The sequence below is a fragment of the Copadichromis virginalis genome, linkage group LG15 (assembly GCF_057382275.1).
Source record: "Copadichromis virginalis isolate Kocher_CV1m ecotype Utaka linkage group LG15, C_Virginalis_male_GT1.1, whole genome shotgun sequence".
NCBI classification, from domain to species: domain Eukaryota; kingdom Metazoa; phylum Chordata; class Actinopteri; order Cichliformes; family Cichlidae; genus Copadichromis; species Copadichromis virginalis.
Genome location: NC_140632.1, coordinates 31122301 through 31146244, shown reverse-complemented (window position 1 = coordinate 31146244; position 23944 = coordinate 31122301). Strand labels below are relative to the sequence as shown.

The window sequence follows — 23944 nt, the reverse complement described above, 5'->3', positions numbered from 1 at the left end:
TCTTCCCAGTTGCAGTTAATCTGGCCCATCAACTAGGACAACCTTGCTTTGGGAGATCCTGTCATGGGCAAAAACCTAAACAACAAAACTTCTCCACAATAAGACAGTGATTCATGGAGGTGATTCGTGTAAATGCAAAATTCAATATTTTTTAAAATAACATAATGCATCAATTTTAATCACATTTGGCCCCAGTGGGACTGCCTCAAATGACAGCAGTTAGTCCCACACAGTTTCATAGGGTAAATTGCTCGTAGTGTCCATGTAATCCATGTTTATCTTGTCAATAAAATCAATGTTGTTGTTTACATAAAGCCCTAAAAGCCTCTCTCAAATACACCTTTGTACATCGTGTGCTGATGATTATAACACTAGGCAGCTCTGACAGTGCATAGCAACAACTGTTTGCTAAAGCAATGCACAAGCAAATATACAACCGACCAATCTCAGTTAACATATTGATTCATGAGCTGACAGATCACTGCTTAAGCAGTTCAGGCTTTTATTTTTATAAACTTTCAGCTCTGCCTTTGCAGGATGATTTGCTGCATGACTGTCACCAAGGGCAACAAGAGAAGGACTTGAGCCTTCCAACGCTGAATTTTTAATTTAAGGTGTCAGTGTTTCAAAGAGGATATAGCATGCAAAGGATTCCCAGAAGATAATCTCAGGGCGTTTTCCCAATAGGATTCATAGGACACTAGTGGGTGTGAGCAACAGCCATTAGCAGCTTTACCTTATGTTAAAGTATTTACATTGGCTGTGAGAAAGGAGCTTGGGTCACTTTCAAATTCACTTTCCAATTCAATCAATAGCCTTTATGTAAACACACAAAATGAAGAAATGCAACATTTCAACTATTAATAAACTTGTGATTGTTAAAAAAAAAAAATCATAGACTGTATATAAAAAATTGAACATCAGTCATTCCAGCTGTTTTTGGACCACATTTTAATGCCTCATTATATGCACTTTGACCCCTGAAAAGATAATATCATAAGAGCTAACGCCTGCAAATTTGATTAGCAGGTTGCTGACACAGTTTTAGAAAAAAAGAAAAAGAAACAAAAGAAAGAATGAAATGTGTAAAAATAATAATAATAACTATTAATATACAACAACCTAGTAGCTGTGCCACCAGATAAATGCTGTAAAATAATAGAATACATCACATAAAAATACAGAATTTCTCCATAATTAAAATATAGTTTTGTAACTTTAATTCACCTGAGATTTCATACATTTTTACAGATTCTTTATGCTAAATGAAAAGTTAGGTAGCATAAGTACATGTGTAAAAACAACTTGATGTGATTTTTCTAATATTTAATATGATTAAATACCAGCCATTTAAGAAAGTCAAAATCTTGTTGTACAACTAGTAACAGACTTTATAATTACAACAAAATCCTAATTTTTGATTATAGTAATTGTAATATGGGTTTTACCATGTAATTTAAAAAAAAAAATCTTGTATTGTACTGTTGAAGTGCACCATGGCATATAAACATTATCAAGAAAACATAACATAACAGTTTCAGAATGTTCTTGCATCCGCATTGCTTATCTTATAAATTGTCCATTTTCCTTCCCTAAATTTTTCTTATGGAGCTAGCTGCTTGATAAAAGTCTTTGGTGTTGAAAGTTCCACACTGCTCCCTTAATAGTATCTAGACTCCACAATGGCCTCTCCATCTACAGTCTGTTTTCTTCCTACATCCTTGCAGATTTGAAAGCTAGCCTAGCTGTGGTTGATGTTGCACTGCAAACACAGCAGATGTTTACTGATATCTACGGAATTACTGATAAGTTTCATTTTTTTTAATTGCAACAGTTTTTAAATATGCATTTGCTATGTAAAACTCGAATTTAATAGCATTGCATATTTGTCAAATTATATTCAAGTTGTGTCAATTTGAGCCATTTTCTCTAGAAAAAAACATTACAATTTTATCATTATTCGCAGCTTGTTTTCCTGATATATATGCATATCATGTATAGATACCATAGAGATGCTTTTTAATGCTGTTTCAATGAACCTGCGAGTCCCTGAGGACTTAATATGCCTCATGTGTATTTTAGAGGAACTGCAGCTTTATTCTTTACAGTCACAGTTCTTGAGGTTGCCAGATGGAAATAAGCAGAAGACTGCACTCTGGCATTCCCCTTTGTTTGGAAATAGGATTTTATTTAATGATTAACAAACAATTTATTCAATTTTATTTATAAAGTGCCAAATCACAATGACAGTTGCCTCAATGCAAAAAAACACACAACTTAACTGGAGTCTGTTTAGTTCGTCAACAGAGTGACACTCAGCTGAAATAATGCCAGAGCAGTACACACAGAAGGATATTCACAAGTGGCCCCTTGACTTCTCATCTGCTTAGGTGAACATCCCCGTCTACATCCATCCGCTGTCACCATGCCTCCTCATGAGACATCTGCAGGTTCCTGTTGCTTAGTAATAGTCTTCAGTGCTATGATTAAAGTGAGCTTCAAAGCTCTGGACACACTCATTACTCACAGCAGCCTGCATAATGAATCCCTGGGAGGAAGATGATTAAGAACAGCATCCTTTGTAATCAAGAGTGTGGTGGGGATCAAATTTGTCTTAGTGTTCGGTCTATCTGTGCCTCATCCATCCGTAGCAGGTCAATGAGGTCACTAGAGAAATGGCCAGTCAGCAATCTAAGAAAAACAACCTGCTGACCTTTTTGTGGATGGTTGGTGTTCTCTGCATGATGCTACAAGCAGCCAGGATCTCATTTGCCTGGCTTTCATGTCTCACAGTCTGCACAGATACATTTGTCTTTGATATGTACTTTGGGCTGACATTAAAGGCGGACTGTTCTGAAAAAAAATTCAGATTACTAACATCCATATGTAGTTCATACTCACTGTGATATGGGACGTTATCAGACAGCAGGTGTCATTTATTTTTATTTTACAGTCACAGGATACACACACACACACACACACACACACACACACACACACACACACACAAACCAAAGGATGACTTTCCACAACATCATAACAACCTTTGAAAATCCTTCACTTTTAGCCCTCTTCACTGTATTGTATATGAACTCCCTTAGTTACAGTCATTCACCCTGCAGAGAACCCAAACAGCATGATGCTACCACCACTATGCTTCAGTCTCAGGATGAAAGCATCAGGCGTAGAGCAGTCAACCAACACATTCTCATCCTGGGGCTGTCTGTCAAGTCTTCTCTGTAGCCAGTCCCAGGCCTACAACTTCCACATCTGGAGTTTAGAGCGGTGGTGGCAATAGCTACAGGTTTAACAGCCAGGAGGCTGGCATGTGTCTCGTGCCGACTTACTCAGTGATTCTTTTGATGTTTCTTTCATATTTATTATTTCACTCACTGGTCCAGTTTTGGGGTTAGGGTTTTGCCCAAATTCAAGGTAGGGTTAAACTTCATGTTGATGATTCTCACAGAAAAAGATTGATATTACACATGTAGCGGTAGCAGGAAAAATAAAGTTAAAACACTTGACAGAAGTGATCACATTTGCCGTTTTAACCTTGTGATACTTGCTAATGAAGATGCTCTTCACAGTTATTAAAAGTAGATTGTGATGTCATTTTTGCAAAGGGCATATGGGGGTGGTAGTTACTCAGTTAGCTTTCTGAGTAATTATACAAGGTAAACAAGAATATATCGAAGAGTCAAACTCAATGAACTGAACAGTCACTAAAGCAGAGTTCCTGGTTCAGACGTGAACCTGGTGAAAAGGAGTAGACTATATCTCATCAATGCATGAATTATGCACAGAGCTGACACACACAGCAACAAGGACACCATTTCAGGAAAGAGATGTTGGTGTTGGTGAATTTGACCATGATGTAGGACTTGGTATATCAGAAAACGTTACTGAGAAAATGATGCATACTTTTATCTAAATGGGCCACATATGAGGAGTATATGAGGAGTACTGGATGAATAAGCACTCAGTGGAGATGATGACAGGAAGTGGAGTCCCTGGGTGGAAAGAGAAGACACAGATGACGCATCGGAAGGAGGGTAATGAAGGCAGAGTTTGCAAACAGGCATCGTCACATAAACACATGGTTCCCATATGTGATGCCTTAAACATACAGCGTTCGAAAGAGAAAGATGAATAAAAGAATTAATAATACAGCTGCATTTTCAGTATCAAACGGTATCAGCAGCCACACACTCATGTGTGTGTGTAAGCTTCACAGAGATGACGTGTAATTACATTTCTAGGGAGGTGCGCGTCAGGTCACAGAGTAGGCTATGTGATACATTACTCCACATAAAGTTATCCTGAAAGGTGAATTGGTTATAGAGACCAAAACCATATTCAGTTATTTTATGAGGCTGTAAACAAGGTGCTTTATATTGTAAGGTAGACCCTACAATAACACATACAGAGAAAAACCCAACAATCATGTGACCCCCTATGAGCACTTTGGCGACAGTGGGAAGGAAAAACTCCCTTTAAGCAGAAAGAAACCTGCAGCAGAACCAGGCTAATGGAGGGGCAGCCATCTGCGGCGACCGGTGGGGGTGAGAGGTGGAAGACATTTTAACATGCAAGCTAGCCTCAAGTGGCAATTAGAGGGACTGCAGTCTTATATGTTGGGTCCCTGGTTTCTCACCTCTGTGGCAAAGAAGCTTGTTGGCTACATCCTGCCACTCTACCATCATGGGTCCAAAACTACGCTTTAAATTAAAACTCCACTTAAGACAGTTTACCAAGGTAAGAAATGTCTATTTCTTTATTACATTCAACAGTACAGTACACTGAAATTGCACATTTTCACCAGATATAGCAGCATTCTGACTGGCAAATGGACTAATTATTAGGCACAATCAAGACATTTAAATACAAATACACACGTTCAAATGTGTCATGGCCATTTTCTGACCACACACAGATTCCACTTAGCTGTTAATGTACATGCCTGGTAAAACAAATTCTATACAGCTAAACACACTGTCTTCTACCTGCAACTCCAGTGGCAACAAAACATGTAAGGTCAGGCCAAGCCCAGATTATCTTCTCAAAATAACACAAAAGAAACAACAACAAAAAATCTTTTCTCTTGCACAACATGTGCCAATCAGTGCATTTCAGGAGTTATAAAGCCTTTTCGTGTATTTTTATGGTTTCCTTCAGACAACTTCTTCACTTAAGATAATGTCTTTAAAAGAAAAATTAATTAATTTAAAAAAACCTGAATGACACTGTCTCACCTTTGGAGGAATGGGTGATTGTGGGCTCAGTAAATGCAGCAGTGATGGCTTTTGAGCAGGTTTATCTAATGCTGCGGTTTTGGATGAGCTGGTCTCTGAAGTACGGCGAGGTTTATATGATATTACTTCTTGATTTCAGGTGATATTTTTGCCAAATGTAGGCTGATTTTAAGCACAAAAAAAGACAAAAAAAAAAAAAAAACAGAGAACTTTGGCACTAAAAAGTGAGGTGAAATCCCAGCTGTAAACTGCCTGAGCTGACCTAGAACTAGCTTAGACTCTGAAGCTGCTGCAGGTGGAGATCAGTGTCTTCACCTGTAATGTGCAGCCACTTGTCAAAAACAAATGTACCTTTTTTTGGTCTCTTATCTTATTATTTTTGACAAAACAAAACTTTTTGCATTTCACTTGTTATTTCCTGAATGGTCGAGACTCACAGCACAGGTGTCGAACTCCAGGCCTTGAGGGCTGCTGTCCTGTTTGTTTTCCAACTAACCTGCCCTTGTGCCTTCTTGGATGATCTGATATCGTGTCGGTGTTGTTCCCACATCATCATAATAAATGTTGTTCCAGGTTCAACATTGCAAGTGAGCAATCACATTGTTGTGACGTAATACTTTTGCAAGCCAAGCCATTCATTCATTTATGAAATTCGAATGTTGCAAGGACAATATGTATAGTGCTTACCGTTTATTAAAGAACAGTATCCTGAAATGCAACAAATTCAAATTGCTGGATTGGCGGACAGAGGCGGTTTCTCGCAAGTTAAGTAGATTTTTTTAAGGCGTTTTTTTCCAAAGTTGCAAAAGTATGACATCACACCAATGTGATTGGTCACTTGCAATGTTGAACCTGGAACAACATTTATTATGATGATGTGGGAACAACACCAACACGAGGATATCAGATCGTGCGTAGCTTCTTATTGGCAAAGCACACCTGATCCAGGTAATCAGCAGCAGGTAGGGCAGGGATACCTCAAAAACAAGCAAGATACTGGCCCTCGAGGACTGAAGTTTGACACCCCTGCTCTACAGGCTCAAATGCCAAATGGACTTCCAGTGTGTTTCAAAAGATGTGCTCAAGATTCAAATTTGGCAGATACAGCAGATATAGATTTGAATATAAAGATATATATATTGTATATAAAGATGAACACAGAACCTAAAGATTCCCATTACCTGTTGTATAGGTCAAATTGTAGGGTTTGGTATGGTAGTCCAGTTGCCATCGACCTGTTGGAAGCCTCACAACTTTCTGAGAACCTTCATACACTCCCTGACCATTTAAAGTCAGACTGACATTAACACTGCATTGAACCACTGTGGGGGTTTGAGGCTGATACTGCAAACACATCCAGTTGATCCAACCCAACATTTGCCAACAATAGAACATCATATCCCAACACACTGGACAGACTGAGCAGGTAGACTGCACGCACACCGGTAGGTCATTCTTGACTATCAGCAACAGAATCGTGCTTATTTAAAATGTTTGTTCTGGGTTGTTGGGTACAGGGTCTCAGTCGAGCCTGTTATATTCCACCAACTACTACTACTGATACTTGAACTATCAAGTATCAGAAGCTGATATTGAATCTACTGAGTCTTGTAAAATTTTTAATCTTTGGACCACAAATTTGTCATCAAATATTTTGAGCGTATCCTAAAGTGCAAACAAATAAAACAATTTTACAGTGGCTACAGTTGTAGCCACAGCTGCCCTGGGGCAGACTGACAGAAGCGAGGCTGCCATATTGCGCCATCGGCCCCTCTGGCCAATACCAGTAGGTGGCAGGTGAAGTGTCTTGCCCAAGGACACAACGACCAGGACAGAGAGCCCGGGGATCGAACCGGTGACCTTCCGGTTACAGATGCACTTCCCAACCTCCTGTTCTACGGTCGCCATCATATAGACAGCACGTCAAATGACAGGTCCTGAGCTTAGATCACCCAATAATCCCTGAACTCTACCCAGTTTAGTTAAAAGCCCCCCAGGTATTTATTATTTGCTTTTAGATGAAATTTCTTTCTTTTCTAATGTAAAAGCAAACAGATGGAATGAATTGTGGGCTCACTGTTGGTCAATCTTTGATTTGATCCTTACATCAAGTCTCTTTTTCTTGTTTTTTGTTTTTAAGTGGTTTGAGTCTTAGGAATGACAAAGAAGCCCATTAAGTAGCATTGTGTTTAATACTAGACTACATTAACCAGAAAAACTACCACAACAATCCTTAAGTGTATGCATATGCACAAAGCAAGCTGCTGTGAAGCCAGCAATGATTCTAAAGGTATGTCTACTAACTGTTGCCACAAGAGGTCATCCTGAATGGCTATTTATGTTTACTTAAGCCACGGGCATCCAACTCCAGGCCTTGAGGGCAGGTGTCCTGCAGGTTTTAGATATCAGCCTGGGCCAACACACCCGAATCAAATGATTAGTTTATTACCAGCCAGGCCTCTGGATATCTTCAAGACATGCTGAGGAGGTAATTTAGCCATTTAAATCTACTGTGTTGGATCAAGGACACATCTAAAACCTGCCGGACACCAGCCGAGTTGGACACCCCTGACTTAAGCCATGGTGCACAAATGACCTTTTTGCCTTTCAAAAGGATCACCTCACTCTGAATTTCCTGCCCAACATGCGTAACTTCTAACCACTAAATGCAAATGCCATTCTGTCTGTTCATGACTGACTGTTGCTACTTCTTGTGGAAACTAAAGCTCAACCAAATCTTTGTTGATGAAGAATCCTCACATTCACATATGATGTTTTAAAAATAAAACTTATAAAGTACAGTTTCAGTACTAACAGTCAGGTCTTATATTGGAAATTTTGCGATTTCTCACCTGACAACCTTTAAATCTCTGGCATGTTGGACTCACCGTGTACCTCCCGGATTGGATCTTCAGTCTGGCTACTGTAGCAATAACCCATTCCACCTCAGCCCCCTTATATTTTTAATGCAGTGCTAACCTCAGTCTTATAGCCTGCTAAGAGAAGTAAACCATGAGAAAACCCTAGTGAGATAAGATGCATTTTAACAGTGTTTCAGAGAGGAGTTATGCCTTATACCACAGAGCGATGCTCTCCACATATATACACAGCGCTCGGCTGTATGCGCCTCTTTGTGTTGCCTGGCAGCTGAGGAAGAAACTTGAAATATTTGGGCATCAGATCGAGGCAGGCGTCGCGGAACTTCTTGATCCGCCAGTAGTAAATAAGAGGGTTGAGGGCTGACTTGAGGTAGCACAACCACAAGACCCATGTGCTGATTTGAAAAAAGCTGTCTTTGCGGTAGAACCTGTCACTGAAGGTAGTTACCAAGCTGAAGGCAGTGAAGGGTGCCCAGCACGCTGTAAACACGGAGAAGAGGATGAGGATGGTGGTGAAGGCACGGGTCTTGAAGCTCATGTCTATGTTCATCTTGAAGGGCTTCTGAAGGCTGAGGAGGCCCAGTTTGCTGGCCTGGCTCAGACAGACGCTGTCTGTGTGGCTACGGATGCGAATGGCATTGTGGCGGATGGTGTTGAGGATGCCCATGAATGTGTATAGCATGACTGTGAAAGGCAAGAAGAAAAAAACTAGTGTTAATATCAACACATAGGCGTGGTAACCAGGATCACTGCTGTAGCCAAATATACACTGAGGAGCTCTGGGTGGGATCTGTAAGGGAGGTGAGCCAACAGCTAGAGGGAAAGTGAAAATGAACGAGAGTCCCCATGTGACCACTATGAGCAGCTTGGCTCTCTGTGGGCTCAGCTTATCTTGCTTCTGGACAATAATAAGAAAACGATCAATGCTTATTATAAGCAGTACAGCTGCTCCTTCCATAACAAAAAACCAAAAGAGCATGGCGGAAACGCGACAGAAAACATCTCCAAAAATCCAGTTGGTGGTCACCACAGTAACCAGAGCAAAGGGCATGTTCAAGATGGCCAGCATCATGTCCGCAAATGCCAGACTAGCCAGCAGAATGTTGATGGCTGAACGCATGGCAGATCTCTGGTACACCATCAGGCACACCACTATGTTTCCTGACAGCGCCACTAAAAGGATGGCTGCCATGACAAAGCAGAAGAAGATCTGCAGAGGTAGGCCAATGCCTTGCTGGATTTCCAGAGCATTTGCTGTTGGGGTGACCGACTCCGAGGGAGACCCGGAGCCCAGGGAAATGTTTGCCACAGAGAGGTCTTCCATTGGTAGCCTCTCAGAAAGGTTCAGCAACCTCGTAACGACGCAGCAGAAACGGCTGTTAATGTCCCCTGTATCCAGGAGGGGAACAGTAGTGGAGAGAACCATGCTTCTCCAGGGTGAGCAGGCATCATTGCAGGAGAGTTCACATAAAATCTGATGGCAGACATGCGGATATCATCTCCCCAAGGCCACACAGCACCATCTTCATGGTAGCAAGACCCTAAGACAAAAATAAAAATATGTTAGAATTCCATTATGTATTATTGTAGGGTCTACCTTACAATCAGTTTGTGTAGAGCAGATTTCCGTGTTTAAGGATAACAATTTGAGTTGTCACTACCAGACTAAACACAACTTGACCGATGCAGAGGGTCAATGGTTTAGAGAACACCAATTTTCCTATTTGCATATTACACCATAAAGGTACAGGATATAACTATTCTGTCTTAGCACGAGACGCCTATTCATTTTCTATTTAAAAACACACTTAACAACACTTCCGTCAATGTATGATGTGTCAGAAAGGACGCTGAAACAGAAACAAGGTTGCCATGTTTGGTACGATAATGATCCTTCACGACTGGAAAACTACAATCAACTGAGGCGTGGGGTGGACAAATGCATTGATTTCCAGCAACAAATAATTAAAAAGTTGAGCAGGACTCGTGGGTATAAGTGTGTATGAGTTACACACTTTTACAAGTTTAAGGAAGTGGACAAAATTTGGCTGTAAAAAATTAATGGCAAGTGCTCCCACATAGTTTGAACAAGCTGAAAAATCCAAAAGTATTTTGAAATAATATGAAAAATTTGAACAAAGCTCCAAGAACACAGAGTCCCGAAAGATTTCATGATATTGTAAATTGGGGTAATAAAATAGGATGTTTCTGCCAAAAGATTGGTGCCTGAATAAAATATGACTCATTTCAGTTTTTTTAAGCAATCAAAAACACAGAGCCTTACTGTTTTAGAACAACAGACCAACACCATGACGGAAATCTTTACAAAACAGAGGATGAATTTCTCACAAAGACCTTTTTACAAAACTGAAACTAAAATGTCAAAGTTTACTAGACAAAAATAAAATTCAATGAGCAACTGTTTTCTTTTTCATCATTTTGTTAAGTGTGTCTGATTGTATCTTGCCCCCAACCATATACCTATTAAACTAATTACATCTTTGAAATAAATAGCATAAAGTTTATTTTTCAGTATACAGAATTAAGCCACATTTAAAAGTGGAATACAGAAAGACAAATCTGTCTCCAAACAGAAACACATTGTCTGGTGTGTTTGGCTAAGCTGTGATAAGAAATCCTATTCGAATTTTTTTTTTTTACCCCTGAGAGTGACAGAAAGCTAGTGCTCAACCGGACACAAGGCAAATACTGCAATAAAAACCCTTATCACTAGTATAAACACTGGAGGCATTGCAGGCAGGCCAGCTGGTATTATTACAATAGGCAGCAAATTTCAGATATAATAAATGGGCAGCACCAGAGAGTCCATTTGTTAATAGGATAACTTTCCACACAAATTAAGCTTTTTAGTATTTTAGTCCTGTGTGGGTGTAAAAAAATAAATAAATATCAAACCAGTGTAATTATGAGCAATTACTGTGACAACACTGCATTTAAGCCTGTTAGAGGGATCTGTACTTTAGCTGTGCTGCTGTGATACTAGGATATGCAGCCATTTGACAGATAGCGCCATCTCTTCAGCACACCGGAGGGGACAAAAACCTACAATGCAAAAATAAACGGCAGTGAAATCGGGCAGAGTTTGCTTTGTTCATATGCTGATGACAAGCTTATTGTCTACCACAATTTCCACAAGGAGAGCAAGGAGCAGCCGGTTTAGTCTTCTTGGCCCAGTTCCCACTTCATTAACTCTGCATTCAGTGAGGTAGCCTGCAGCATGTCGGCCTCAACAGGTAGGGTAGTGTTCGCTGCTTTTGGGTGCAATGACCTACAATGTTAAAAGAGCCACTCCAGTCTCCCAGCAGTCAAGTGATCCTGCATAGGAAATGAATGATCAGGTACTTGGTGTTCTGAACGACAGGGAAATGTTTAAATAACTGCAGAGGCCCTGCAATTATGTAATGAGAATATGCTTACAGCTTTTCACACATCTTGTAACCTTGAATCGCTCAGAGGGAAAAAGATTTGTTGGGAAGCTGCCCAGTGAGCTCACGATGGTGCTCGTGATGTTACTGGGAGGTGCCAGTTTTAACGCAATAATAGCTAGTTCAAATACCGTGTTTATTTCAAATAGACTGTTAAACACTGGTGTGTCTGTGAGAGAAATACCAGTGTTTCCCCTCACATAGCATTATTTGGACAGGCTGCTGAGTTATACGATCACCCACCCGTGTATGTTTGAAGAGTTACTTAAAAATTCAAATCTAGAGATAATGCAACGTGTGCTGGATTAAGTAGAGGACAATCCCTTGCTATTATTTCAAAGTTCAGTTGCTGCTTGCCAGTTAGCTCCTGCCCTTCCCTGTGTCATGCTTCCCTCCTGCCTGTACTCTAACAGTTGGTAATCTCTGCAGTCTTATAAATGTTGCTCCGATGTCCTTGAAATGAAGCAGCTACAGAGAGGAGGGTAGACAGAAACCTGCGACCCAGGGCTCTCGTGTATAACCTTGTTTTTAGGTACCTTTGAACATTTCACACTGATTTTTTCCCAGTGATATCATGCCTTGATACAAATGACTCATGGCTTTAATTTCCCATACCATCTACCTTTGCTTATTTGTAACTAAGCATAGACTTTGCAGCAGATTGTACACAACGGTGTGAAACGGTTACAGGGAGCACTTTAAAGTAGTCGTATGAGATATTACTTTTAAAATAAAAACTACAGACTGTGGAGAGCAGGGACTCTAACTTAAAGAGCTCTTGCACAGTAGTGAAAGCACAAGTGGAAGGAATGTTACCACAGATCCATTTAGTACATTAGTTTTCCGAGGATCTAGCAGAGATGTTGTGATTCACAAGATATCAATGTTGTCAATAGTCAATGGTGCAATAGACCTCAATACTTGAAATGTGCAATTCACTTGTATTTTTATTCCTATTTATTCTATTTATCCCCTTCGTATATTTTATTTATATATGTCTCTGTATTTATTTATGTGTGTGTGTGTGTGTGTGTGTGTGTGTGTGTGTGTGTGTGTGTGTGTGTATATATAATATTCTGTAACTCTAACTTCTGTCGGTGCTGTGCTTTTGGAAACCGAATTTCCCAGAGGAACCCACCTGAGGGATTAATAAAGTTTTATCTTATCTTATCTTATCCGAGTGTCCTTATTGTCTGCATTCAAATGTTCTGGAAGAATAAAGATTTGGTTGGTTTTGCTCGTGTTTATTTAGCATTAGTTAGCAATGCTAATACCGATTTCTGGCGATCTAAAAAATGGGATGTTCTGATATATCGGTGAAAAAACACATTTCCCTATGATTTACTATGTGTAGTTATTTTAATTACACATTTATGCACTGCCTGACTATACCTAGAGCAGCCGTTTATTGTTTCTGGTTTTCTTAAAAAAATGCATTTGGAACACCAGCAACAAGGCTGAATGGTGTTGAAGGTTGTTCCAATCTCTTCTTTACTTTTTAAAATGTTCATTTATCTGATATAAAAAAAGATGAGTTTCGTTCATCCATCCAGATTCAAGTCTAAGCAAAGATGCCCAGATTTACATCTACCCAGCTGCTTCTTCCATTCAGTTTATTCTGGGAGACTTTAACGCATTCCCAAGCCAGCCAAGAGATATAATCTCTCTAGTGTGTCTTGGATCTTCACCAGGTAGTCCTACTGGTGGGACATGAAACACCCTATATAGGTGGTGTCTGGGAGGTATCCTTGTCAAATGTTCAAACCACATCAACAGGCTCCTTTTGATGTAGATGAAGAGTAACAGCTCTACTTCAAGCTCTTTCCAAATAATCGCGCTCCTCACCTTATCTTTAAGGGTGAAGAAAGATTATCCACAACCTCAATCTTGTTGTCACTACACAGAGTTTGTGGGTCTATGATCTCAGATTTGGAGGTGCCAATTCGCTTTACACTCAGCAGCCCTACTGCAAGCTGGGGGTCAAGAAGTCAAATGAATCCTATGCCAATACAGTTTCAGTTAGACGTTAGCATCCACTTATTTTATTGAGCTGTTCTTTTCCCAGGGTGGAATCATTGTGCATACATCTTTAATGACTTATTAAAGAAAACAAAAAGAAAATTCACATTTGTTTTGGATTTTCTTTCATCCACACAGCGCTAAAAGTATAAATATACGATATAAGATTTGGTTGAATGTCCCTTTGGATGTTACAAATTGACTGGACACTTCTGGTAGCCATAAAGAAAAGTCTGACATAATTCTGGATGGATATTTGACCACTTTTCTTGGCAGAATATTAAGCGTTCAATTTAAATGATTGGCATGGGGTTTTTAAAACTATTCCACAGATTTTTAACAGGTCTGGGGTTGGATTGTTAGGAAAGCTATTCCAAAGGTTTTATCAATTCCAACACCAGTTTTGATGTGTACATGGGATGATGTTCCTATTAAGAATTATTAACTTGTATAAATTCCCAATTCTCCTTAGAACTTCACTAAGTTTACTTGATTTTCCCATTATTCTGAGTGTGGGTCACTGCAATGAATGCTGTCACAGAGAAATTACGAAAGAGTAGTCAATCATGATCGCTAATCAACAACAGACCGTGTCAAGTTAAAACATACTGCACCATCTATTAAAAGATTATGTTTGACACTGTATGTATACTTTTTAACCTGTGAGGATTACATGAAATCCCCCCAAAAATACATGATGAGTGAATGTAAACTTCTGACCACAACTGAAGTCAGTAATATTCAATTCAATTCAATTTTATTTTATTTATACAGCGCCAAATCACAACAACAATAGCCTCAAGATGCAAGCACTTTGGCGACAGTGGGAAGGAAAAACTCCCTTTTAACAGGAAGAAACTTCCAGCAGAACCGGGGTGGCCATCTGCCATAACTGGAGACCATAATACTGGCCTAACAATAATAGGTTTTACCTGCCTCTTGTCAACTGATTGAGTTAATCCTTTCTCTTCCAGACATTTTGAAAAATAGCAGCCGCAGAAAACGTAGCAAAATATAGACATGGAAGAAATGAACACCACTGAACAGCCTATCACAACCGCTGCAGACCGCATCATCCATCATGTAGTTACATTTTGGGGGCAGTGCATGTTAGGCTACAGCATCAGTTACAGCAAAGGGGTTCAGAAGGGTTTGTGGCTACGCTGTACCTATAACCTAGTTTTAACAAAGTATAATTTCACTGTCAGACTGAGTGGAAGAAATGCAACTGTAAATGACAGCAGTATACTGTTGCGTTATATTTGCCTCACAAGTCAGATGTTGCAGCAAGTTTAACAGTTTTACTGCTTTTTCGTGCATTACAGCCAGATTATCAAGTCAGGGTTGGTGAGGGTTGCTCCAACTTTACTAACTGGTTCAACCACTTTATGCTTAACCATACAACCCTCACACCAAGCTGAAATTACACTGAATATTAGAGGTGGGAATCACGATACATCCCACGATACGATATTATCACAATACTTAACGCACGATACGATATTATTGCGATTTTTTAAAAATATTTTGCGATATTCAGATTCTGTACATAAAGGTAAACTTTATCAATATTCATTTTATCTAATATCAAAGTCTCGCACTCAGTCTTTCTCTCATTTCAGTCAGTTTTATTGTTGACAAACTGAACGGTTTGTATTACAGTCTAGTCCAACTTAACTGAATGCAACCATCTGGTACAATTATAGCTATTCTGAACTATGCAATTTATGAAAACTATGCAGCCCATTCAGCAACTGAAGAATTTGAAAGTTAATTAAAACAAAATATAATTTTACATTAAATAAAAAAAGTTTTAAACTTAATTAAAATAAAACATGTCTTAAATTAAAATACGTAAACTGTCATGTTTATTGCTACCAAAAAAAAAAGTTAAACACATTTGGACAGTGAAGGAATGTCAGGATTCTTGCTCAGAAAAAGGAGCTGATCAACATGCTCTGAAGTCAGAGTTCCAGTCCACAAAAACGTTTTTTGTAACAAAATATCGATTTCTGCTGTCCCTGTTATCGATACATTATTAGCAAACAAAATATCACGATACTACACAGTATCGATTTTTTCCACCACCCCTACTGAATACCTACTTTAATTTGTTTCACTGTTAGCCTTTTGTAAAATAAAATGTATTAATTTAAAAAAAAAACTGTAAAATTAGATTGCTGTATGCATTTACTTGCTACATTTATTTTATAAACTCAGAAAAAGAATGTTTCAGTGAAGGCTGATGTTCCCTGGATGGCTTCCAGTCTCTTCCACGCACTGACTGAAGCTTATTGAACACTGGTACTGGATTGGTACTTGGCACCGGTAGATACCCCTCAAAGACAGATGAACAACGACCTTAATGGAATATTAGTGCCTAGTACAGACCAGGCCTTCCCTTCATCCACCCCAACTCACAGCTATTTACGCCAGGCCGAAGCAGCTCGCCGAACGCTGTTTCACAGAGCATGAAACCGCTTGTTTCGACAGGATTCGGTGATTTGGAGCCATCCACTCAAGCTCAGAGACCGAGAAAATAAACAGACACTTCACATTACTGTAAGCGACGAGAACAGTGGGTGTTCTGAACAAACGGCCTAATTCATGTTTTAACACAAAACATGAATGTCATTATTACACCGCCGCTGGTCGGATTTAAAGTATACTCGCTAATATTATTACCTGCTTCATTCTCCCATGCTAGAGCTCAGGAGCAGCTCAAGTACAGAAGCTCAGTCCGGAAAATGGAGCATCTCACCTCCAAAAATCTTCATGGTCGTCGGTGTAGAGAAAGACACATAACTGCTGATGTGCCCGAGAAAAACCCTGTTTTAGCTTTTTTTTTTTTTTTTAAATATATATATATATATATATATTGGCAACAGCGCGACGGCCGGTGATGCCACCTCCTCCACAAATGAAGCCTCAGAAGAAAAAAAAAGTGAAATCTGTGTTTGGTCAGAACGGCTTTGTTTCCAGCAACAGCTGCTTATCCGCGGCGGGAAAACGGAAGGTTTCCTGCTCGAATCTTTGTTTTCCTTCGTCCATATGTGAGGTGTGAACGGCCCATCCTCCACTGACAAATGTACCAGTGTCACTGTATGTGAGCGTCTACTGTACGGAGCCCAGATTTTCCTCATACGGTTCTAAACTACTCTCACTGGCTGCTGCCTGCGGGAAGGCGCAGACACCCACTACTTCCTATATTGCCTTTCAAAATAAAGAACTAGTTGTGTTTTTTTAAATAGTGTTTTTGAGTGGATGTAAAGTTGATTTTGGTTGTTTTCATGTGGTTTATGTTATAAACAGTACAAAAAGCTCTTAAATGCTGTTGCAGTTGTCCCACCTCAACCTTCCGCATGGTATAAACAGTTTGCTGCCTCGCGCTGAAAATCATCTGATGAGGATTTTTCAAAAACAAGTTTTTCTTGTAAAAGTCCCACTTTATTTGTAATTGCAAATTTTGTCACATATCTTTAAAAAAATTAAATGAATAGGGTTTTTTTTAAAGATTGTGTTGAAAAATAAATAGCTAAGCTTTAACTCAAAAATAAATTTCATGGCGTATGGCTAAATTGTTGTTTCTGCATTTTTGATTTATAAATCAATTATCTGCATTATTTTGAAGATAAGGCTACACAGTTTCCGGTAAGGTTTGCGTTCCTTGATAACTGACATACACAGAATGTCATGGGCAAAAGTGGATATTCCTAAAAGATAGACTGTGCAAGTGGGGCGTGGCTTGTTTTAGCGGAAGTGCTTTTTGGGGCATGTGCGGATGCATGCAGTGGGTGGTAAAGATAACAAAGACAGTACATTAGCTCTAAAGTAATCACGGTGTTTTCAGGATATTGTGCAGTGTGGCTGGACGGTACAAGAAATTCAATTATTTGAAGATTTTTTTTTCCTTTTATTTGAAAAATTGTGCGTATATGCAGCAGATGGTATAAATGGCACAGGATTGTTTTCACTCATAAATATACTCCATGATGTGGCTCCATGAATTCTACATTAAAATGCATTAAAAACAGCCCCATCCATGGAACTTTGGACCCACGTGTTAGACAACACTCATCTCCTTTGTCAGCAAAACAACATTTCCGAGCATCACTGTCTTACCTGGAATGCTGAGTAATCCAGATCTGTGACAGTGGTGGATGGGGTGGACGGAGTCAAAAAAAAAGTAAACAGAACAAATGTCAGTGAGTTCATATGTAGTAATAAACAGCTACGTTTTAGACACGACACTGTCTGACATCTTTAAAAGAACATTTCAGCAAGTTAGAAACAGACTGCTGCTGTTTGTTGTCTTTTGTGTGTGGTTTGTACAGTGGAATTACTCTCATCATACAAGCCTGTATACAAGCACAGTATCAGCAAACAGGTCTTTAACTACTACAAGTGACAGTATTAGAGGAACTGCACTTTCATTCCAAGGTTATAGCTTTCATTATTGGATAATAACTCTGAAACAGGACAAACTAGAGCTACATTTGACTCCTTATGTGAACTCAAGTCAAAAGTTAAACAGTAGAATCTTAAAGTGGTCTAAAATAGAAATATGTATTTATTACCACAGATAGTGAATTGTATGCAGAGGTATAGAGGTGGAGTTAGCCATTAGCTTAAAACAATAATAACACTAAATTTGCACCGTTTTATCATGTGATCTGCATTGTTGAAAAATAAAACCTGACCTATGATCTTTTGTATTTTCATCTACTACTGACCTGCGTTTAGATATGCGATTTAGTTCAATGCCTCCACAGACTATATATAAAAGATGGAAGCTGAAGTCAAAAATAAATTCTGTATCTGATTAGCAAAATATGAGAAAAAAGACTTTTTAGCTCCCTTGACCTATTTCCTCATAAATTATGGTTACTTTTTTACTAAGAACATCAGACTTTAGTTCATGTTTGACTCACATACAAATCCACCCCTCACTCAATATGTATTTGACAACATCAAGATGGTGTTTGCTAAAATATTCAAGGGTTCAAAACATGACTTTACTATCAACTGGCAACATCACAGTTGGCTACACCCAGTTTTGTTAACGAGGTCTGTTAAGGCTAACGTCTGTTTTCAATGACGCTCAGTATTGATGTTAAAAATGTCACAGAATTACTAATTTTCTATAAAAGTGACATGTGTTTTCTACCCAGGAGAGGAGTTCTATATACCTTAACAAGTTCAGCTGTGCACCAGAAGCAGGTAACTGTAAAACTGTAATCACATGAACTTCAATACTGACTGATGATGACACAAGGACAAAAAAAAAACAAAACATAAAACTGGATTAACAAAGAAAGCTGATAACCACACACAAAACAGCATTTATCCCTGAAGTTCTTGGTTTTGCCAAGGCTTTTGTCAGGCAAGCTTGGTTACGTCAAGCTGGGCTTTTGGTGCACCCCCCAGGTCACAGGAAGAGATGCTAATTAGAGAAGTTCCTCCTGCTAATTGTATCTTTGGATCAGGTTTCCTGACTGAGATGCCCAGGGGACTTATAGTTATGCAAGTTATGGGAATCCCAGCGCTAACTGTGCTAGCCTTTTCCATTTGCTTACTGTCTTTATGCTAAACTAGGCTAATCACATCCTGACTCTCATATAACTCAAATATGAGCCTGTCCATCTGAATGTCACTCTATGAAGAAAATCTAGTAAATATACTTTCCAAACTGAATGAGCTGAATGACTCCTTTTGATGTATCCACCTGCATAATGACATCACCCAGTTTTAGATTGTTTTATTTTCATCAGATAACTAACCAATAGGATTGCAAAGAAGATTAAATATCTACAATTATTCTCATGTTTATTGTAGGGGTGTTTTGTATCTCGCAGTATGTCCCATGAAATTTCCTATGATCTCATCTCCATGTCAGCAATATGTAATGTCCAAGCTTTCAATCAGCTCATTCTTGCAGTGACAAACACTGAAAAGCATAAATAAATTAAATACGCTGTCATTTTCCACAGAGATGTCAGAGACTCTAGTCCTACGAAGCCTTTATCTGCTTGGTCTTTTTAGTCTTGGGTGGTATGATCTCAACCTTGAAGGGGACAAAGAAATCTAAAAGAGCTTTTGTTTCTTTCAAGTCCAGAGAATACTCTTGTGCGATCTTTTCGGGACTCCACGTCTGAGGCTGATGCTGGTGGCTGCCCACAGCCTTCAGAGCTTCGGCAATGGTCAGTTTACCAATGGGAACATCTGTGAGCTCCACCAGGCCCAACGGAGATGCTGGGACACTGAACTTAAGAAGTCGTCGCTGTTCTCTCCCCGCCGTCACGTCCTTCGATACCTGAGGGAAGAACAAGCAGTGAAGAATAACTATTATGAATAACAAAAATCAACATTTAAAAACTTTTGGCCAGTGCACATGCAAATCCCACACAGGAAAGTCAGGTTTGAAGTTAGGAAATTAGCCAATCTGTCATTCACAAGTTCAAAAAGTCCCCTATCGCAACACAGCAAGGACGTCCACCTTACCTTTATGATAATTTGTGGCATAAAGGTAACATAATTACATTTGCAATCATAAATGTAACAAATAATGCTAACAGATTTTTTTAATTATTAATCTAACAGATACTGAGTCCATCATTTATACTCTTAGATGCATGCATTAGTTAGATTTTATTTTACAGAGTCAGGAAAGAATATGTACTCTCTGATGCTATCTTAAATATGAAAAAAAATGACTTCCAGTCTCAGCGTCAGCAATATTAAGCTTATTATTCTAACACTCTTATTGGAACTTTAACATAACTGGACAAAACTGGATTAGTGCATGCCTAACATGAATCTACATATTCAGTTGTTCCCTTTGAAATGTCTTGTCCTCTGGACCACATATGGATGAGATATGAACAGCTATGAACAGATAAAAGGTCAAATTCAAGTAATGTGGATGCACATGAATATTTGACTATTCTGATTAAGAAATAGAAGCACAGTCACAGCTGTCCTCCTGCCATCATCCAGCTATGGACAGCCATGGTGCTATAAATTGGTCTGGCAGAGCTACAGAGGATTCAACTCTTCTTTTTCAAATTAAAAATTAAAAACTGAGAATAAAACTGATTCATTACAACACAGCCAAGCCTAGAATCATGGGAGCTGCAGGTGATTTATCACTGGTGGCTCACTACCATCAACATGGTTTGTTTGATGAGTGTTGATTAGGTTTTTAAATTTCTGTCACCTGATTACAAAGACTTTGATGGATAATTCTAAAACAATTTAAAAAAAATTATTTTTTTTTACTTGTGAGCACAAAAGCTCGACCTATTGTTTACGAGGACCAGCCAATTAGAAGAAAACAGTCTTAAAGGGAGCAGCAGGAGATTAGGCAGCTTGTTTCCAGACAGCAGCTGAACAGAGCAAAGACTATTTTTGAACTGTGTTCATGCAAAGCAGAGTCCAAGCATGAAACATATGTAGCTGGCGATGATAATGATAGTTCCCTTTTAACAGCCAGTGTTAATCAATAATGTCTTTCTTTATTCTTCATAACATAGAATACATGAATGTCTCAACTTTGCAAAGATTCGACCTGTAAACGTCTGAATGACCCAAACTGAGAGCAAAAACACTGACAAACAATGAATGATTGAGCAGAGCTGATGTAACAGCATTCAAACACTCAGGCAGTGTCAGTCTGACCTCTGCTGCAGCCGGTGCTGGATCTCTGGACTCCACGTACACGGACCTGAGGTGGTCCAGCAGCGGCGCGTTATTCTGGTTCAACGAATCCACTTCTGAAAAACACAAACCGACGTGAGAATCGTCCCCGAGCTTTCTGAGGACACACGGATGAACGGTGAGCCTACCATGACCCCGGGTTAACTGTTACACAAGCCAGCTAGCACTCACTCACTTACCCTGCGGGCTGGAGGCTGTCGGTGGAAGCTTAACCGAGTGCCGGGGCGCCGCTCGCGGCTTGTCCTTGGAAAGTTCTCGGTGCACTCGGTTTTCCAAGTTGTAATTCCTGAACACACGCGTAACCCGTGCACCCATGTTTAACAAATTGTCAAAGCCCGCTATGAATAAAGTTGATTCAAACTGCCGACGGCGAGCGAGAAGGTTCTTTTTACAGGCGGAAATGTGAAAAGCGCAGAGGAAGCAGCAGCGACACCGTGTGGTTGGATGAGTTTATTGTTCCCCGTGTCTTTTTTTCAATTGCCAAACGTAAGGATGCTGGATACAGGTCTTAGTTAACTCAATAAATTAAGAAATAAATAATTAGTCTCATAATTTAATTGAGTGTTTTTAATAAAACATATCTTTTTGTTTTGTTGTAAAAACCTGACTGCCAGTTTTAACAAGAAGAATCGTGATCTGAATGCACTGTTGTGTCAAACACACTTGCTTTGCCACGTGATAAACTCTTTATAGGCTCCTTTTAAGAGTTATTGTATTATTTTAAAAAAGAATTGTTCACATTACCATTTGTGCTGTTTAACAGTCAGTGTAAAACAGAAGAAAGGAGAGTGACAGAGAGAAGAAAGAAGAGAGAAAGAAAAATAAATAGGAGAAAATCTAAATACAAAGGACACAGCGTAAGTGTATGTGTATGTTTGTTTGTTACAAAACATACTTAACAATTAGGGTGAGAAGCCAGCTATGTCTCCAAGGAGCCCTACTGAAGATGCAAGGCCATATTCAATTCAATTCCATTTTATTTATATAGCGCCAAATCACAACATAAGTCGCCTCAAGGCGCTTCATAGATACAGAGAAAAACCCAACAATCATATGACCCCCTATGAGCAAGCACTTTGGCAACAGTGGGAAGGAAAAACTCCCTTTTAACAGGAAGAAACCTCCGGCAGAACCAGGCTCAGGGAGGAGCGGCCATCTGCTGCGACCAGTTGGGGTGTCCTAAACTTTGTTTTATCCAATAAGATAAACTTATCTCACTTTGTACTCATTAAAATTCAAAACAATAAACTCACTAGGACAGTGTTTATTGAGGTCGAGATCCAAGGGTGGTTTTCCATATGGCCATGAAAGAATCTTCTGTTTCCAGACACTTTTCTTTTCCACTATTTAATTCCCAAAACTATCCATCTTTATATACACAGCAGAGTAAACCCAAGAAAGGATCTAGGAGATTTAGTAAGAAAAAAGCTTCAGACAGCCTGAGCTTATGGTGTCATTGATCACTTTGTATAGATCAGTTATAACCCTAAAATGTCCAGCAGAGGGCAGCATTTAATACTCTATCACATTCTAAGTGGGGTTATATGGCTGGCCTCTTTTTGAGGTTCAAGCTCATCAGACATGTTTTTCAAACATGAACTGAACTGACCCGTCAGGCCTGGCACAGGGAGGCTTTATTTGTTATTGAAGTAAAGGAAATAAATAAGCATTTAAACAGGTCAACAGAAGCCGGTCTTCATGTAAGGCAAGATGCTGGGAACACATCTGGAGGTAATTATCTACTCAATCATAAAGAAACAGCTCACAGTATTTTTGTGAGGAGTGGAGGAATCAGCTCCCAAACTGGGAGCTGATGGAAGTCAATAAAAGGCCAGCCAGTGATGTTTCAGTTACATCAGCTACTGTCTTGAGGTAGGTTTTATTCCAAAACAACAACAAAACAGTGCAGCTGGAATATGAGAGCTGCTGAAGACTGCTTATCATTGTTGTCTGTGTGGACTCAGCAGATAATGTGACAACTCCAAATATTTCCTCCTCCACCACTTTCTGCTACAGTGTTTAGAGACAAGCTGCGCTCATGATGTGTGCAATGGAATGGCATTGTGGAGACTACGAATGAGGCAGAACAGGCATATTTCAGGGGGTGCCGGGGTCATTCCACATGTGTTCATCTGGAGCTGAACAATAACGCAAACAAGGTGCCAAAAAACAGCAGTTCCTCTAATGTCCAAAAAAGAAAGTCAACCACCCATTTTTAAACACACAAACATTTCACAGCCTGATAGAAAACATCAGTTTTGGCCTTTGTGGTTAATTTCTCCTTTCATAGCAACTGTATATTTTCAGGAAAGGCTCAAGGTTAGGGGTGTGGCTGCTTTATTGACATGTTAGTCCACACCTCTACTAACTAGCATCCCTGAATTAGACCACACAGACTGTTTGTACTTTTAGTATCTTTTGGAAAATAAACTTTTAATAGGACTATCTGACAAATAATATTGTGCATTGTGTGCTAGAGATGGTCCAAGAAGTCTGTTACCTAACAATAATTATCAGATGAATGTGTCTGTGCATTACATCTGTATAGTTTATAAATACAGCTTTGCTAGCTAAGCTATGATGTGTTAGTTGAGAACTTAGCACTGTGTATGGTCACTTCACTGGGCCAAAC

General features: G+C 39.4%; 2 protein-coding genes across 3 annotated transcripts; both read right to left on the bottom strand.

Annotated features, from left to right (window-relative positions):
* Nucleotides 1-4639: 4639 nt before the first annotated feature.
* Nucleotides 4640-16779, bottom strand: gpr63 (G protein-coupled receptor 63). Of its 2 annotated transcripts, none has more exons than XM_085432914.1 (2): nucleotides 16282-16779; nucleotides 4640-9672 (listed from the first exon to the last, which is right to left on the bottom strand). In XM_085432914.1, the coding sequence occupies exon 2, from the start codon at nucleotides 9555-9557 to the stop codon at nucleotides 8325-8327; it is 1233 nt and encodes a 410-aa protein (XP_085289040.1). In that variant the 5' UTR covers nucleotides 9558-9672; nucleotides 16282-16779; the 3' UTR covers nucleotides 4640-8324. The 2 variants fall into 2 exon arrangements, with proteins under 2 accessions (XP_085289040.1, XP_085289041.1); XM_085432915.1 differs by having other exon boundaries at nucleotides 16358-16779.
* Nucleotides 16780-18540: 1761 nt separating this feature from the next.
* ndufaf4 (NADH:ubiquinone oxidoreductase complex assembly factor 4) lies at nucleotides 18541-21686 on the bottom strand. Its single transcript, XM_085432912.1, has 3 exons — nucleotides 21492-21686; nucleotides 21274-21368; nucleotides 18541-19909 (listed from the first exon to the last, which is right to left on the bottom strand). The coding sequence occupies exons 1-3, from the start codon at nucleotides 21625-21627 to the stop codon at nucleotides 19607-19609; spliced, it is 534 nt and encodes a 177-aa protein (XP_085289038.1). The 5' UTR covers nucleotides 21628-21686; the 3' UTR covers nucleotides 18541-19606.
* Nucleotides 21687-23944: the final 2258 nt, after the last annotated feature.

What these genes read in the sequence shown, in the direction of transcription:
- gpr63 (XM_085432914.1), bottom strand. Translation starts at nt 9,557, where the DNA reads ATGGTTCTCTCCACTACTGTTCCCCTCCTGGATACAGGGGACATTAAC.
- ndufaf4 (XM_085432912.1), bottom strand. Translation starts at nt 21,627, where the DNA reads ATGGGTGCACGGGTTACGCGTGTGTTCAGGAATTACAACTTGGAAAAC. An exon ending in GACAGCCTCCAGCCCGCAGG is followed by an intron (nt 21,369 to 21,491) that starts GTAAGTGAGTGA and finishes TGTGTTTTTCAG; the next exon opens with AAGTGGATTCGTTGAACCAG. An exon ending in CAGCACCGGCTGCAGCAGAG is followed by an intron (nt 19,910 to 21,273) that starts GTCAGACTGACA and finishes TTCTTCCCTCAG; the next exon opens with GTATCGAAGGACGTGACGGC.